The following is an 18,709-nucleotide window of genomic DNA, read 5'->3' as shown; positions in this document are numbered from 1 at the left end:
AATTTCCAACCCAGCTGATTGCATTCTGTCCTCTGAAGTTTCCTCCTGTGGTTACAACCAGGCTGTCTCGTTTTCTGTCTTTAAATATTGCTTGGAATTCTAGTTTCATGGCTATGCTTTGCTATTTAGGAATGCACACATGCTTATACGTACAGAGATTCCTACGTGGGATTTCTAGCCTTGGGTTTTTTGGGGACAATCAGATGTTATATAAACGCAAGCCTGTATTTTTCCATCAAGTGCCATTTCAGCCCCAGACAAAAGCAGTCTGAGCAGCACCAAGTGCCCAACAGAAAGGTGGGCGGGCATCAGACCAGCCTTTCTTTGGAGAGCACAGACAGCTAATTCAAAAAGCCAAGAGCACAAGAAGAGGGAGAAGCAACGCAGCTCCCTTCAATTCAGATACCAAAACAGCCATGGGAGAAAAGAGCCACTGCAGCTCCTTCTCTCCCCCTGCTTCCCATTTCCCATCCCAACAAACAGCATTTATTAGCCAAAGGAACACGCTTTCACCGCTGTGCATCAAAGAAAAGCAAGATTTGTAGCATCTCGCTTTGCTAGATTGAATTAAACAAGAAGGGCCAGCGTACATAACCGTTGGGTAGGAGTTTTTATGTGCAAGGTTATAAAAGACAAATTGCTGGCATATTTTCCCTGGGAGCTTTGCTGTTTGCAAGTGATGCTTCCTGCTGCTTCAAGCCAACCCCTCTGAAACAGTCCATCCGCAGCTATTTGAACTGGTTTTAGCCTCTTCTTCATCGTGTGTATTTAATCTGACCCCTTTTCAACTTGAAAGAGGAAGCAGCACATAACAAATATTGTCATAGCATGAAAAAATAGAAATACTTCATAGAGAAACCTGACAGTGCAGCAAGAAGGGAAGAAATAAGGGACTTCTGCCCCAGAATTTGTAGGAATATTGGATCATAAATCTTTTCCCTTCAAGCCAAACTTGCTGAGATTTTGTCCTTTGAAATTCACTTCAGAACAGTAATTGTTCCTTTTATGATCCCGAAAGAAAAGAAGCACTGAAGTCTTAACAAATTTATTCCGAAGAAAGAAACGGGGAAAGAAATCATGATGTAGGTAAGAGATATTGGGTTGGTTTTAATGACCTTTGGCTACAGGCAACGCGTGGCATTATTTCACTCTTGTGAAGGAGTTTGTTTAGCAGAAAGTAAGTTTAAGAACTATTTATTTTGGCTGCGTGTTCAGCCCTTGCACTGCATTGGCAGGGAAGGGCAGAGCAGCAAACACTGGCACTGGTTTGAAGAGGGCAGCTGATAACTTTATGGCTGGTGACAGCAGCCAGAGTTATGTAGGGGGAGATAAGGAGAAGCAGTTTTCATGCTTGAGGGCAGAAGGCAAATCCCCAAGACAGAACAGGAGGAGCTTCACCAGCACTGTGCAACTGGCAGGGAGGGCTGGATGTCAGGCCATGCTGCTTAATGCAGGGGCATCACCCATCAGTCATCACCAGCAAGAAGGGCTGCCTGGAGCAAAGGACGCCTTGGAGGCAGCCAGGGCTTTCCAGCATTGCCATGTGAAGGCCAGCAGTGAGTTTCTGAAGGCATGGAGTTTGATATGGGCCAGCACAGCATGGGGTTAGGATGGGAAGAGCAGGTAGAATCATAGAATGCCTTGGGTTGGAAGGGACCCCAAGGATCATCAAGTTCCAACTCCCTGCTACAGGCAGGGCCCACCAACCTCCAGGTCTGCTACTAGCCCAGGTTGCCCAGGGCTCCATCCAACCTGAACACCTCCAGGGATGGGTAGCAATTCCTCTCTTTTATTTGCAAAGAAACCAAGGACAGACAAAAAAAATCTGTATGCAATTAATGTGAAGATAGCAATTAAAGATGAAAAGCAACTTTTAATTCCTCGACCCTTTTTAACCTTAAGACCATGACTCATTTGCAGGACTCTCTTCTAAAGGAGAAGCTTAGTTACAGCATCTGAAGCTAAAATGAAGGAGGCAGAAACTGTTGCATTGCATTTTGCGTGTAATTCAAAGTAGAATAACTTGCTTAAACTCATATGAAATGTGGATTATTGGCCTGGAAAGCACAAACCACTGCAAGATCCGTTATCTCTTGCTTGGCTCAAAATAACCACCCCTCCACCCATCAAAAAGACACGATAACAGCTTCCAAATGCCACTTCTCTGAAGCCTGCCCTCACCACTATCTGATAGGAGAGGGCTGTGCCTTGCTTCCTCTGAACAAAGACTTGCATTCAGTGCCGGAGCAATAAGCAGGCTTCATCTCATTACATCTTTCAACAGAGGAGTCAAAAACTACTGTATGGAAACAGAAGCATGTGCTTTTATGCCGCACCAACCCAGTGTTAAGAAGCAGCATTTAGGCTGGATGGTCCCATTTGGAGAAGCCTGGTATGTTCTTTGTTGCCAAGACATATCCAAAAAAACAGTGGCTTTATTTAAAAAACAAGGAACTGCCCAAGGAATTAATTCTTATTGGGAACAAAGGCTTTTTTGATGTCGGAGCAAAAACTTTCTTGTAACTGCCCAGGAATTTGTGTCTGAAGAATTGAAAATAGCATAATTAAGATTTATATGTCAGTTTGAAAAGGAAAAAAAATAACAAAATGTGGTTCAACACCGTTATGGAAAAAAAAAAAAGACTACTCCTGAATTGGTTGATGCTGACATTCAGTCTCCATTCCACAAAGTCCTGAGTGAATGCTTAGCACTCTGAAGGCAAATAACTCACAATAATGGCATTATTTGGATAGGAATGCTTCTGTTATCAGCCATCATTAGGCTTCAGAGTAAACCATCTCATGAGCTTGAGGCAGGCTTTCAACATGGGGCACCACTTACTGTTCCGAGGTTGACCTCACAAATACATTTGGAAGGATTTTTACTCATTCATAAAAATCCTTCTGAGTTCGCTTTAAAATGAGCACTAAAAATCAGCTGAGAAATTAGACAAGATAGACAGGAGAACATGGCATGACCTAAGCTGAAGTCTCTGTTTCTCTATTGTTTCCCTCCTTTTGAAGAACTTTAAGACAACAAGAGGATTCACACGGTCCTCAACATGCTTCTGACACTCAGAATTCCATCCTAAGACTGTCAAAAACCAAACCCAAAGAACGATGGTAGCTGCTCACCTGTCAAGCTCAGAAAGAAATGCCATTCTAGATGCACAAAAAGCATGCTAAGACTAATAATCCAAGGCTTAGCAGAGTCTGCCCTGCACAAATAGTCACATTGCCAGACTGGGACTGGGAAAGATTCTCTCTTTCGGTCACGCCATCATCAACATTGGGATATTCCTTTCTCTCCCCACCGCAGCCTGTGGATCATATGCCAGGATCAATGGTTTAATCTCTTAAAAGTCTGCTTTGCAGAAACCCAATTTAACAACCTCAGCCCATGGGAATAGGAATGGCTTCACAAGCATTACACCAGCGTTCCAGCAGGATTATCTAATGGCCTCTTATGGCTTTCAACTTCACCGACTTAAACCACACTCCATACCACAACAGCACTCTGCAGCAAGTGGCAGACCCAAAGACAAATCAGCCCGTGGATTTTAATTAGAGCTTCTCAGTAGCTTCAGATCGGACTAACTGAGATAATTCAGACCTGCTGAAGCAAAAGACATACAAAGAAAAAAGAATTAACCTCCACCTTTTTTTATGTCTCCAGAATTCCCATTACTCATCCTCTCTTCCATTATTTATAGCAAATTGTTTATACCACAGAAGCTGCCTGAAAGTAAAGGAGATTCTGTTCTTGTGGTACATCTATACTGCAATGAAGGACAGAGATATACATCCAAAACATAATGCTTATTTGGGTACCAAGTAACAATGTCATCTCAGCTATACTGAAAAGACTTCAGAGTCAGTTTTCAGCTGATCAGTGACTTTTCTGGGCTTACTTTTCTATCAGTGGCTAGGAGACTACAAAGCATTGGTTAAAGCATAACAACATGCTAGATCAGTTTGGGCAAATGTAATGCCACAATAGCATATCTGTGTCCATTGGAATGAGCATATATACAGGAGTAGCCAACCTAACACATCCAAGTGCATAAGATGACAATGCAGTTTGTTGGGTCTGGAAGGTACTCCATGACTTTGTGGTTCAAAATGCAGCTCTCACATCTACCTGGTGTGTTAATTACTTCTCTCCTTTACCAAGATATGCATTCAACTGTTTTTATGGCAGCAACCTTCCAAAGATGCGGGATGCAAGACAAGACTGTTCCTTTTCATCTGCTGGTGAGGTGCCGGAACCAGACACCAAAGGACAGGTGCCCTACAGAGCTTATAATGTTAAAGGGTGCTCAATATTATATGAAGGTGCACATCTTCCGAGCCCTGCGGGTTTATTTCATTTCTTTGAAATCTGAGCCATAGAACATGGACTGAAAGCTCCCCAAAATGCTCATTTACAATCACATACAACTGCAAATGAATGTTACCAAGTCTGTTTGTCATAACCCGTTCTTTATCTTTCAATCCTTCACCTTTGCAGCTTCCGTTCAGGTTCAGAAATCAGAGTAACTCCTGAAACAAACTTTTCAAGCAGATGCATAGAAACAAAAAACCCAACAAGCAAAAGCCATCCCTTGATAAATGGGACCGCTCAGCTAAATCCCAACTTGAAAGCGTGAGGCACTTTCAAAAGAATTAAGTGAATTTGCCACTGGCTTTAAATTACTGTCCTAGATCTTACTGGGCAAAACATCAAAGGAAAGAAAAAGAGTACTTGGAAATACTACTGTACAGAATGTAGTGTTGCTATCTAATGAGTTTTCACTGTATGCATAACTTCCAGGGGGAGTGAGGACAGAGATGAGAGGTGGTCTAATGAGTAAAACACTTGAGCACGGAGTCCAAGTGTGCCTACAGGCTCATCCTCACCATCAAGTTCACCTGAGTTAAAACTCCAGCATTGCATCTTGCTGGCATCACACCTACACACAGCGACTCTGAACTCAAGCTGAGAGACCCACAGGGAGAATAAAGCAGAGGGATTCCATTCCACCAGCTGCAAACCCAACTCACCAGGAAGACAGACACAAATTTGTGTGTGAGTGTTCCCAGGCCGCCGATAATTTCCCCTTCCCATCCATGAGCTCAGAAAGAGACAGACGAGCTCTGCTATAATTTGCATGAGCTGAATTCATAGCACGTCCTGGCCCTCTCTATTTCAAGAAGGAGGATATGCTGCCAAAAGCCTCTCTGCTGCCAGCAGACAGCACCTCTGTGCAAACTCCCCTGAGCTAAGTCATGCTGGCAGGGCTGAAACAAGCAGCGTTTCTAATAGGGATAACCACAGGGATTTCAGTTTGCCGCTGTACCTTCAGCACTTCCCATCCCATGTAGATCACTCTCTCATCGTGGATGCCTGTGGTTTCATTGATTCACAGCTACAGAATGACCCAGGGCCCATGTGGCATGGTGAGATACACAGCTCCTCATTGCCAAAGACCTTCCATCCCAAGCACTTTCATCTTGCCACGTGCCTCAGGTAACGAGCAAAGGGAAAACAGAGGCATAATGGTGAAATAAGGAACGAAGAATAAACTTCTCCCAACTTTCCTGTAAGCAGATCGGCCATAATTACACTGCACAAGTTGCAAGGAGATGAGCAGTTTGGAATCAGGTACCACGTACAACAGCCTGCCATTCATTTTCTTTATTACTGTATGTAAGATCCATCTCTATGCAGCCTTGAAGCTCCCATTACACTGTCAGAGCACTGAGAATTTAAGTGCTGCAAGAATAAGGCCTTATTCCTTCTCTAGCCTATTCTTAATACAAGCTAATTACTGGTATAAAGAACAAACAATCTTTCCAAGCAAAATGGTAACTATTTATGACGTTCAGAAACCATATTAGAACTATATAGCTGAAACTGAACTGTTTTATCACTGAGGAGGATTAAAGTACCAAGCTTCCCAAGAGCATGAAATTATTACTACTTCTACTGGAACCCAATGAACATTTTGGACAGATTCATCCATTTCCAAACCAAAGTCCATTTTTATTGCAGCAACACCTCCAAAAAATTGAGTGTAAGAAGTGGCTAAAGACTCTCCATGGAACAACCACAACTTGTTTTAGATCCATCCCCAACAACGTGCCAGACACCCATCCAAGAGGATCGAGAGGCTGCCAGAATAAGTCATCCTTTAAACTGCATTCCCTCCTCTACTCCTGCGAGATCCTTCTAGGAGGTACAGTCTGTACTGTACCAAAAAGACATTTATTATCATCTAGGCTGAAAAACTGTGTTTGCAACTGACCCAACGAGCACTCTTAACTTCTTTAAAGCCAACTATGAACTGTCTGCCTCGCAAGCTGTCCAGCAATTCCTATCTATGTTTTCCAGTTCTATTAACACTATTTTCCTGGCAAACGCACTAAAATTAATTACATTATTTGAGGTATTCTACAATAAATGAGATGCAGTGGATGTGAAAGCTCAGCTCTCATGTGATAGCAAGGGGATAAATGTGTTTATGACTTTGGACTAAGGCGGGTTGCATTTGGCCATGTTTGCATCTAACCATGGTAGCATATACAGGATCCTTCCCCAACAAGCACTTTGGTTCCCAACTGCAAGGCTGGAGGATGTGGCTCTGGGCAGCCTGGTCTGGTGGTCGCCAACCCTGCACACAGCAGGGTGTTGAATCCAGATGATCATTGTGACCCTTTTCAACCCAAGCCATTCTATGATGCGTGGCAGCAAATAAAGTCCCATAGCAAAAGACCTGCAAAAATATGCAAGAGACCAGTGTGAAATTCAGAACCACTCACAAAGTCACCACCAGTGGATGCAGATATGTACAGCCTGCTGACACCTCCAAACAATTAGGCTCACACCTTAATTAACAGGAGATGGCTCAGCAAAAGCCCCTAAAGGCAAGTGGCCATTTGAGATACCTCAAAAGAGCAGATCTGGAGGTTTGTTCATTGTTAAGATGCCCAGACCCTGAAAAATCAAGGCTTGTAGACATGTTTTAAGCTGGAAATCAAAGAATTCAAGCACCTCAAAGATGCTTGTAGAAATACTACATCTACTTTTCAAAGCAAGAACAAGGCAAGGAATGGTTACAAGTCTTGTTCTTGTCAGCAGTGCCTTTGAAGTCCACACGATTAGTTTCACAGGGATCTAATTAGGAAACAGAGTAATCACTGAAAGCGAGAGAAGACAGACTCAGGCTAACATGGATTAACAAAAGAGAGGAAGGGCTCTGGAAGCAAGAAGTCACACAGTCAACTCATAACACCAAATAAACTTCAGACACAGCAGATTAAAAGAATCCATTCTTCTACACAAAGCTGAGCTGTTCTGTTGGGGTAATAGAATTTCTATCAAGCTGGAGCAAAACTTAAATTAAAAACATACCAACGTGTAAAAAACAAATCTTGGGAGAGAACTCAAGACTCTCCCAGAGCCTTCTATATAAAGACTTCCCATGCACTGGATATGCATGCAGACTCTGAGCACAGAGGAAGTTCCTTTTCAGAGCCCTGCAAAGAATGCCCGTACAAACAAATCTGGAAGCACACAAGTTTATTTTTTGTTGAGTGAAAGCCACTGGAAGGCTGCAACTAAACAGTGCAGAAATCAAGAAGGACAGCGTGAGAAGGCTGAGCCTGAGAGCTTGCAAGAATAGAAGTTGAAATCATTTCAGATCTGCTTGTTAGCAACTAGTGCAACGTGCTTTGCTGAATGAAACAGAAGAGTATGACAGCATTGTCGTGGCAGTGAACAGCCCTTCAAATCTGCTTGAGTTTATTGCTAACTTACATCAAAATAAACCTTCAACTCAATAATACTCGTGTAGGGGTTTGCAATAGTTTGTTCCTCTTCCTTCTCCCTTTGAAAGCAACATCTCAGGTGCAGCTGATGTGAAGCAGGGCTGAATTTCTACCTTAAGATCCTTAAGCACACTTAGAAGTGGTAAAGGTAGAAGAGCTTTCCTTCATGTTTCTATGTATACCTTTCTGGAGCCCTCCTCTCCATGGGACACCACCCAGCATACTTAAAACTGAGCAGCAGTCTGCAGATAGGGCAGCACAAAGCAAGTTGAAACAAATAGGACATTTGCTCTAATTTGACTACTATCAGCAGTGCAACTCCTTTGATCACAGTCTGTATTTCAAGACTGCTTTGCGGGAGATATATGAAGTTTGAACACCAAGCCAATACCTGATGGCCAAACGCATCAGAAGTGATCGCAAATCAAACCCATTAGTAAGGAAATCATCTTCTGCAGCACTCTCTCTTCCTCCCTGATCCTTTGCATTTCTGCTCACATAAATCACAACTGTAGCTGGCAGGCACTGGTTTACATTTGAAAAATTACTGCCATTCCTAAGACATGACGCAGCTGATTGTAACTCAACCACCACATGGTATTTCAACAGAGTAAATACTTCTTTGCATCAAGAACAGTCCTATGTGCTGCTCCTTGCAGCATGGAGAAATATAATGTGTTTAAAAGGGCGCTAATAACTACAAGGGGTAATTATCTGTCAGCTTACCAAAAACAAAATCTATTTGATGCACTCCCTAAATAAAAGATGACTGCAAATGAAAGGCTGCTGATATGTGCCTATAACAGGTAGTTTTCTATTGGTAATGTGGCTAAGGTATTTTAGCCATAGCAAATGGCCATGCTTCTATTGGAACTGGGTCCAAACAAGCCATCCCCTCTTGAAGGGTCACCCTTGTGTATGCAGAGTGGAAGAGTGGGATGAGAAAAGGCCATGAAAGCTTGGGAAATAAAGCTGCTCCAAAGTTGATCTTCTTTCCTTCAAAATGCACCAGATGAACCCAAATACTTTGTATGGAGCTGCAGAACTGCTTTGTTCAATCAGCTTCCCTCCAAGCCAATGTTTTCTAAATAGAACGTGAATGTGATTTAGCTAAGAGCCTAAACATTACAAAAGCACACAGAATTCATTGATATACCTCACTGACCAGTGAAGCTTTTGCAGGCTCATACTAATATATGAAGTTCCCTGGGCCGGCTTACAACAGCACTGCTTGTTTTCTGTTATTGTACAAGGTAAAAGGGGTCCAATGGCTTTTTCTGATAGCAGCCTGGGTTTATACTGGATTAGAACAGTTAATGATTCCACAGACTTCAAACTGTCACATAATGCTGCCCAACAAACCACCAGCAGCATCTTCATCCCTTTACAAAGCTGAAGCTCCCAACCTCAAATCTGTTTATTGGGTTGAAAATCCATTGGGAGTGAGAAACTGCGAGTCATTTGCATCTCATGTATGTTTCCTTTAGGATGCTGTGATTTCTGATTTTGATGTTTTCCCATCTCTCTGCTGCATGCAGTTTCAAACTCAGCCCATACACCATCTGTATGAACGATACTAAAGGCAGCAGTCTCTGGGTTTAACCAACTGAGAACAAAACACCTGGTATAGGCAGCAAATCCATTTGAACCCACAAGTAACAGACCTATAGACTGATCCAGATCAACTATTCTGAACTGCAAATATTAGGCACATGGCACTGAATCACGCTGTTAACTTCTTGGAATTTCTTTGTGTTTTGGTATGATTTACAGGGTTGTATTTTAAAAATGCAAGCAGTTCCCTATTAGTTTCCAAAGCACAGCTTGCTAACAATCACAGCAAGTGTCTGTTGTTTCTAAAACCAATGAACTTTCTGTATTTATACTTCACAGCCATCAACCTACCCACCCTAACAGCAAATGGAAGTTCTTACCCTCTAATGGCCTATACTTAACAAGTCAGTGGTACTCCCCTCATTAAACCACCTTGATAATTGGGACTAACAGGCAGCCTGGTTAGCAGATAATTGGCATATGAAGCTCACAGTTTCCTTTCGATCCACATCAGCTTCTTGAAACTGAAGTATCAGGAGAAAAGCTTAGTGCCCCTTATGTTTCCCAGACTGAAGTGGATCCTTTTCCATCTCATGGGATCACAGAATCCTTGAATGGCTGGGTTGAAAAGGACCACAGTGCTCAATATCAACCCCCCTGCTGTGTGCAGGGTCACCAACCAGCAGCCCAGAGCCACATCCAGCCTGGCCTTGAATGCCTGCAGGGATGGGGCATCCACAGCCTCTTTAAAAACCCTACCAAAACAACCATATACACCCCTGGTCTATCTATGATGAGCAGCCCCTACTGTTATTTCTGACTGTCAAATTAAGCACAAAAGCAAAGAGGTTTGGCATCTGGGTGCAATGCTTCAGCACAGCACAGGTCGTAACAGTAGATGGGAAAGTGACAAGACTGAGAATACCAAATTGACAGAATTAAGATTCATTAACACCGCGTATCAAGAGCTGCCTGACAAAGTTTGTCGCTGCATAAATAATTCTCCCTGCTGCCTGTGGGTTAACCCTATCAGCTGTGTTGTGAAATAAAGGAGATGGACTCCACGTCAGTTGGGTCCATGAATGCATCCAAAGGGATACAAGGATCAGCTGGCAAACACACAGACCTAAGCGGAGACTTCCTACCAGCACATCTTATGGTTGGCAACATAAGGGAAGAGGTAGTTTGTTCTCCACCCTGCTTACTCACCAGCCAATGCCCTTTGTGGAGTGGAGCTTTCATAACCAGCAGTTGGCTCAGGCCAACAACACAAGAAATATCACCCTGGAAGCAAGAAGAAATGTTGACGAGGAGTGCCTCTGATTCACCCTTCTGCCCAAGGCCATTCTTCAGGTGGAAGAGCCTCAGAAAGGTGTGTTTTAAAAGCAACAGAAAACAACAGGCATATCAAACACATCTAGCTCAGCCATTCAGATTGCAATTATATAGTTTGCTTGATTATAATACCAATATTTTTTAAGCCTGATGTCTGGAATAACGCCACCAAGTCACACACGTGCTCTCCCATGTATAAACAGGCTGTTCCCTACCCAGAAAGAAACAAAGTTCAGGCTGTAGGATATTCCACACCCTCCCTGTTACCTCGATAAGGAACTGCACGCAGTTCCTCGGAACTTACTTAGCCAAAATGAACCTGCAGTCCTTGCAGAGCCACCTGGAAATCAAGTCACTTCAAACTCAATGTGCAGGATGGGGTTCTTCGCTCTTAAGCTCAGAGACTGAGCAACCAACCTCATAGGATTGGAGGGAACCAACCTTCTGCGTGCTTGCAATCACTCTCCTTGCATCAGTTGTTCAATGTGCAGGGCACAAATGATCACCCCCCTGTTAAAGTGATCTATAAGAGCTGAAAACGACTCTAAGGAATTGTTCTGTGTCATTAGTGGTTTCCTGCCTTCTGCTTTGCATCCAAAGCTTGCAATCGTGCTCAAAAAATGGTGTGGTTTTCTATTTGTCACGCTCACACGAAAACGGGAACTTGTCGGTAGGTTTGGTTCCTCCTAAGGAAAACGGAGCCAGCATTCAGACATCCCCTATGAACCCCGAGAGGAGGGCAAGGCAACAGCTCAAGCCCTCCCTGCTCCTCTCTTTAAGCTGTTAGGATTCCCCCCAGCCCCCAGCAAGGCTGTTACAACCTTCTTAACCTGTCATTGCTGCTTCCACGCGCATCTCCTTTTGGGGCTGAGCAACACGCGTTATCTGCCGCTCTTACAGCGCTGCAGAGGCAGAATCACAAAGGTCAGCCCTGAGCTCAGCTCCGGAGCAACCCGGGAAGCAGCTGAAATGCGGACCGCTGCCTTTATCCGTACGGGTCCAAAGAGTGAATAGACCGCAATCGAAACTTGAAAGAGAAGAAACTGAAAGGTGATGGATATCCAAAGGAGGAAAGAAGAACGAAGGGCTGCAGCAGGCACACCGCGCCGGGGGAGCCGCGAAGGGAATGGGGGGGCAGGGGGGGTCCGAGCTGAGCTGGCACTCACCGACCCCGTACTTCTCCCTCTTGGTGGGGATCCAGCGGGCCATACCGGCGGCCGCTTCCCCGCAGCTCGGCTCAGAGCGGCCGTTCACCCTCCTCCCCTCCGCGCTGTCTGAGCTCCGCCATGCTACGGAACTTCCCGATAGCCGCTCTCAACTTTACTGCCTCCCCGCAGAGCCGAGCGGCACAGAGGGAGGGGAGAAGCGGGGAGGGGGAGGTGGCTCGGTTCGGCCCGCCCCGAAGGCAGCGCCCGCCCAGCCCTGGGCTCCGGTTTGTGCTTGCAGATGCTGCGGGGCTTTCAGACGGGTGTTTGAATATTAAACAGTGAATCAGTAAGAAAAAGAAAACAAAAAAAAGCAACAAAAAACAGAAGGTTTGTTTTCAAAGAATTCCAAGCATTCTTGTGTTCTTGTTTGAGTTGGCACCTGATGATGTCAGCCTGCACTGAAGTGCGGTGAGCTGCGACTTGATAAAGTGCTTAGAAGTGATAGGGGAGGGAGGAGCTGTTTGCCTACCTGGATCCTGCTGTGCAGGTCTGAGGTTCTGAGTTGAAGCAGACTGGTTGGCTTCCAACGCTGTGCTGTCTGCCAGAGTCCCACTCAGTAACACCCACTGCTGATACCCTTAATTAAGCAGCATCACTGCAAATCACACCCGTAGATGTCGTATCTAAACTGGGGGTGGACCTGAGTACATCCCGGTCCTTATGAGTTCCTTATAACCCCATCTGCATGCGGTTGGAAGTAATGAGATCTGATCTCTGTGCCTGCTCATTGCAGTATGCCAGTCTCCCCCATGGCAGGTAATGCAAACTGTAAGCATTCTGAATAGCTGAAAACACAACCACCTGTTTACTTGCATCGAAGCATGAAAATCCAAGGAGATCAGTTTTTTCCATTGCTTTACATTACAAGTGAGGAGCACTGGGGATGGCTCTTGTGCTCAGCTGCTGCATTGCCCTGGGCAGGTCACTTCATCTGAGCCCCTGTTGCATCCCTTATGCATCTTAGGGCAGCTTTCCATACTACAGCCTCTCCCATCTATGCTTCAACTATATTTAATTTGCCTTTATCTTCACTGGCGCCTCTAAGTGGTGGAGAAATATAAATAATAATTAATTACTGGTAATTTACACTCTCCAATTAATAACCTCGATCCTTGCCAGCCTGACATGTTCAACATCAGTGCACTTGATATCACTACACACCACATGTACCAGCATCCAAACACACTGTTGCTTTTTAACAATACCTGCTGATCTTGTCAGATGCTCAGCCTTTGTTGCACAGCACATTACTTATCCAGCTGTGATGCACTGCAATGTTACCCCCACTGGAAAGACAAACCCTGTTCTGAAGTGAGGTGCTTTGATCCCAAGGGATATTGAGATATTTTTCCTTTTACTCTGGAAGATTCACTTGTTCCTTATATAAGGTTAATACTGCAACCACTCCAGACCTTAATACAAAGAGCAATGCAATAAAGCTAACAAGGCAATCAAAGGGGTGATGGCTATTCTGAGCTCCTCTGATCTGATACCAGACTGTCTGGATGAGGCCATTTGCAACGAGTGGCAGAGCAAGTGAAACAGAATAGACTGCTTTTCTTGCATCACCCTGCATTCCTCTCTGTCCAGGGAACTCTCCATCCATCCATTCTCCCCTGGAGTCCTGCTTTAGCAATGCCTGAAGAGTTCTTCATGTAAAAGCTTCAGTACTTCAAGCCAAACATTCCTCACTGCAGTTCAAGCAGCCATGTGCATCCTAGCACCCAAACATACTTAAAGGGAGTAACTTCACAAAGAGCAAAAAATATATATAATATGTATATCTTTCCTTGCTGGTAAAGTTTGCTTCCTTTCCTTTTTACTTATGCTGATCAATGGTTTTCCATAGCATCACACCAAATAAAGCAGCAGCTCAATGAGTGTCTTGGAGATGACCAGAGAGGGACTGTGGAAAGTGGCTGGATCTGAGGCCAGAATAGCAAAGTGTTAAGAAGACTGTGACATGAGTTTTCAAAGGAAGACCCACATTGTGGCTGCCAAGGCCTTTGGCTGCAGGTTGGAGAGTCTGCCAGCCTAGAAGCTTCATTTTACTGTAAGATTCCTGTTGTTAGAGTTGAGCTCGCTGAACTGAACCAGTATTTTCCAGCCCAGGTAAAGCAAATTCTTGGCAGCAAATGAAAAACAGAGCAAAACATGAAAGACAGACAAGCAGCAACTAGAGTAGCTGCTTGCTTTTTGTTTTTGAACTGGAGATAGTTGAATGATTTGTTAAATACAATGATTTGCAAGTGTTGGGGGCACAGGAAGCTTCAGCTACCACTGGAAGCAGGTTTTGTTGAGGAAAGGCTTTTATTAACCTTATCTTACCAAATGTTTTTCTTTCTATCTTTCAGTGCTTATGTATTGCTTGTTGTATACTATGTTATATTGCTTTCATAGCTGCCATTTACCTCCCAGCTGGAATAAATCCTTTATCTAAACTTAGCATTTCAATACTTGAAGTTTCTAAAGCACTGTCTCACTGCATCCCTTGCTTTGTGGCGTAATTAGAGATGAAGAAACGTGATTCTAGTGCCCTCCTATGTTCCAAAGGAGAACTTCAATAGCTGAAGAATGTGCTGATCTTTCACTGGGTGAATAGAAACAGCAATGGAAAGTTTTTCCTGTGGTAAGACTTAGAATCCAGGCAGGTGACTGCAATAGTTCATCTTACATAAAGAAAAAGGTGACACTTGGATCAAGCAGTTGACACTCTAAATTAAGAGAAAGAAGAGAAACAGTGGAGAAAACAATAATAAAGCTGTTCAGCACAGTACTAAGTGCACGACCACACAGCAAAGAATAGACCCTTCTATTACAATTCAAGCCCTCTGTTCGTTCATGTTATAATTCAAGCCCTCCGCCTGATGAATGATCAGGTATAAATCAGAAATGGGCCCTTAATTTCCAATCACTAGCAGAAGTCATAAATAAAAAGCAATGGAGGAAGCCATATATGCAATTAAATATGCAAATACATACACTACAAAAGAAGTTTTTACCCATCTGCCTGGACGTGTTTTATCATGCAGCAACATTTTGCTTTATCTGAAGATCTCGCAGCCCAGATATACGTATATATAGCTGACTATTTCACTGCATATTTTGTTACCCAAATAAGGCGAATGTATAACAATACTAGCTTGCATTATCACATTGCCAGGGCATGTTGTTGTTCTGTTAAGGCAACAGTGAGATTTCTAAGCAGCTTTCCAACAAAACCACTGATTTCAGCAATCTTTTTCTTTCCTCAACCAACACAGCAGTGAGAAAGTGCAAGCATTCCTTACCTACATTGAGCTTTACAGCTGCTATTTTGATTATCACATAGAACACTAAAGTGCAACAAACTCATACAGAAATGCCCTCTCCTATTTAAGACTAAAGAAAAAGCAAATGACTGTGAATCGTTGCAAGATCCCTCTCTTCTGCAAATACAATTTGTTCCGTCTTCCTGCAATGATGGAAGGAAACACTTCCTTCAGTGGAAAAAATACATAGCAGCTCTATGCACAGCCCATTGACCCAAGGTCTAATGTGAATGGGTGTTCCCTGTCTCTGTTTTATTTATATACAGTGCAGATCACTTCTTGAGGAGAGAATACAGTATTTCTATGAAGAAGGCAGAGGAGCAAACTCCTGGGAGCTGCTAACTGCATATGATAAAACCTGTCATCTTGCATGATATTTTGGGTCTATCATATCATATCAAGGAGAGCAGTGGGTAAGCAGTGTTTCTGAGAGGCCCAATAGGGGGAGAAGATGTTATGTAAAGTGATTGCTTTTGTGCAAAAATCCCAAAAGCAATTATGGAGTTTTCTTTTGCAAAAACTGATACATGTCTTGGGGATAGACCCATAAAGGTATTTAGATGCTTAATGACATGAAAGGTGTCTAGTAGGAATTTGCAAGTACCTCAAATGCTAAATCCTGTGGAGTAAGTTTGGAGTCTTGGAGAGGTCAAGAGGACTTTACTCCTCCTTATCAGCAGCAACTAGCAAGACTAGCAGCTCCAGCATGGGACAAGTCTGAAGCCACAAAGTTATGCAGTTCCACTGGATTTCCTCCACATCGTCCCTGCATTTCTTCAGTCCTAATGGTGCAGAGCTGTTGATTTTGGTAGTTACGCACTACTGAGCTGGGCTAACACAGCACTGAATAGCATAATCATTCATTAGACTGGCTTATCACTGTATTTCTCAGGAGGAATTCCAGATGAAAAGTAATCATCTCTGTTTCATGATTTGGTGTGAAGAATTCCAAAGCCATTTGAGTGCTGAAACCTGACTCTTTTTCAATTAGACAGGAATGGGGACTATAACAACCCTTAGGCAGCTTTGGAGAAGTTTGCCTTGATGTGTCCTTAGGTCAGCTGAACAGGTTCTGAGTAATCAGTTAGTTGCTGTTTCCATTTTAATAGCTTTGTATTTTTTATGCCTGAGTTTATTACAATTTCAAAGCGCAGTTTCCCTACCCCTCCTCCACCTATCTCTTATTAAGGATTGATAGAAGAATCTTCCCATCTACTCCTGCATTTTCTCCAGATGGTAATCTCTTCCTTTGTTCAGACATGAATCCCAGCCATGCAAATCAAAGCACCAATCACGCAATCAACTTCTACAATTGCTGCAAAACTCCAATGAGGCAAAATACGTCAAGGAAGGTGCAAATGTAAGATGGTGTCTGTAACACTTAAGAGAATCTCCACTGCTGTATGATGCATGGAAACATTCACTTAATTGCACCAATACAAGCAGGATGATACCTTACTCCTGCAGGTTCTGCTAAGTCCCAAATTCAATACTCCTGATATAAAATGCAAGGAGATACTGGGCCTCACAGGGTACAGCATCCAGAGATCTGGCTTTAAAACTGCTTTCAACTGTCTTCATCATCTATAACTCACCTGAGCCCATTTACTGCTGCCACATGCACAGAGAAAGAACCCCATAGGCCAGCATTAAATTCTGCTCTTCAGCTCCTGCATGAGCTACCACTGGAATCCACGTTAGTAACTCAACCAGTGGACGTGATCTTCAGTGGATGCAAATCAGCACAACTTCATTGAAATCAATTGCTTTGTTTGCTTATCACACTTCGTGCTCCAAACATTGGTCTTAACACTTACAAATAGGGCTGTGACATTAATTTCAGTTGAAACATAACAGTTGGGTGATCTCCAACTTGGGATAACAAGACCCTTCCCAACAGCTGGATATTAAGGAGTTTTGTCTTGCTTTTGAACCTCTCTTAGAAAGATGAGCAGAAAGCATAGGTAAAGGTTATCTTGCTGTTCCCTTTCTCAAAAAGATTGCTGCATGGTTGATGAAAGGTTTCGCAAGCCAGCGGCCTCGGGTAAAATGCTCAATCAAAATTGCTAGACTTAAATTTGGGACTATTTCTAAGGGATAAGAGAACGAGCAAGTTTGACAGAAATAGACTTGAAGCTTTTATTGCAAAATCTGTGAAGATAAAGATCTCTGTAACCTTGTTCTGTCAACAAGGGATCTGAAGAAGTTACCCAAATGAAGCCTGCCATAAAACTGTGAGCAGCGTCAGCAGAACATATCAGCTGATAGAAGTGAGCAGTCCTTTACTTGGTGTTTCTATGCAGATTTCCATGAGCTGATGTTGTGCCTGAAGGGAAGATGCAGATCTTCAGTGCGTGACTGAAACGGGACAGAAACCTCCATAAGAAATAATCATTATGGACTCATGTGACTGGTTTGGTAATGCATTAGAGATGAAGAAAGGAAGAAATGTGTGCTTGCGTCAGTGTTGTACCTACTTACATATTGGGTTGCTTAGAACTCCCTCAGTTACTGATGGGAGCTTCACAAATTAAGAATGAGCAAGATGCAAGCAACTCTTTCTTCACAACTAAATCCATTTCCATACTTCACAGTAAATCAGCCTAAAGAACAAGTACAAGAAAATTCAGAGTATGGGCTTAAAGAAACCATTTTCACTTTTCTTTTTCCTAAAGGGACATTCTAAATCATAGAGAACAATTTCAATGGCAGCACCATTTAGAGCTAGATTCCATGACTAATTGCTGTGAAGTGAGGAGCAAAATCTCATTTCTTTCTGTCTATATTAGAGACTTGTTCAGAGACTGCAAACCAAAGCTAAGGATTCCAGATTCCCATACTGTGCTTTGGCCATTTTATTTTACCCATTAGCTATTATATGACAAGAAAAAATGAGGCTGGAGGAGGAACCTTCACAACTGCTGGGTTCATTTATACTCCTGTCTCACACTGGTACTGGTCTACCAAACAGCCATGAACTGCTAACCCTTCTTTCATCTAGTTTCTGGTTTGTAAATGGTCACAGGGTTATATTTTTTACTCCTTTTTCATTATTACATTGTGAAATAGTTATCCATTTTCTACCATTGTTTCTATACAGTACAGCAGCTCCATGAATGGTTTGGAACTGTGCTAAGAGAGCGCAGAGTTCTGCTAGATTTGGAACAGCAAAAAAGCATCCCCAGGGCAATATTTGTTTTATGACACCATTTCACACTGTGAATATCTCCTTTCTCCTACAGGACTGAATAATTGTTGTGGAGATAAACGTTGTGTGGAAACATATAGCTGATAAAATACTTTAATTTCAAGTCTAACGTACTGTGGGGTTTGTTATACTATATTGTTCCTATTTACTATGGAAAATTAAACCAGTTTTATCATCAGTGAGATGCAACAAAGCTCAGTTAATTTCTGGATGGGAGAACATGTTGCTGCTGATGTTGTGGCACTCTTCACCCACCCATAAGAGATGCTTCATTGCAAAAGATG

General features: G+C 43.1%; 1 protein-coding gene across 1 annotated transcript in view; it reads right to left on the bottom strand.

The window, feature by feature from the left end:
* Positions 1–12,036, bottom strand: part of DOCK5 (dedicator of cytokinesis 5) — a 62,398-nt gene extending 50,362 nt beyond the window's left edge. The window contains exon 1 of the mRNA XM_072356924.1: positions 11,865–12,036. Within this exon, the coding sequence (XP_072213025.1) occupies positions 11,865–11,907 (43 nt within the window). The 5' untranslated portion in view covers positions 11,908–12,036. The remainder of the gene's footprint in view (positions 1–11,864) is intronic.
* Positions 12,037–18,709: the final 6,673 nt, after the last annotated feature.

The sequence above is a fragment of the Excalfactoria chinensis genome, chromosome 25, assembly GCF_039878825.1.
Source record: "Excalfactoria chinensis isolate bCotChi1 chromosome 25, bCotChi1.hap2, whole genome shotgun sequence".
Classification (NCBI taxonomy): domain Eukaryota; kingdom Metazoa; phylum Chordata; class Aves; order Galliformes; family Phasianidae; genus Excalfactoria; species Excalfactoria chinensis.
The sequence above is the reverse complement of the archived record's forward strand: the minus strand, read 5'-3'. Positions and strand labels throughout refer to the sequence as shown.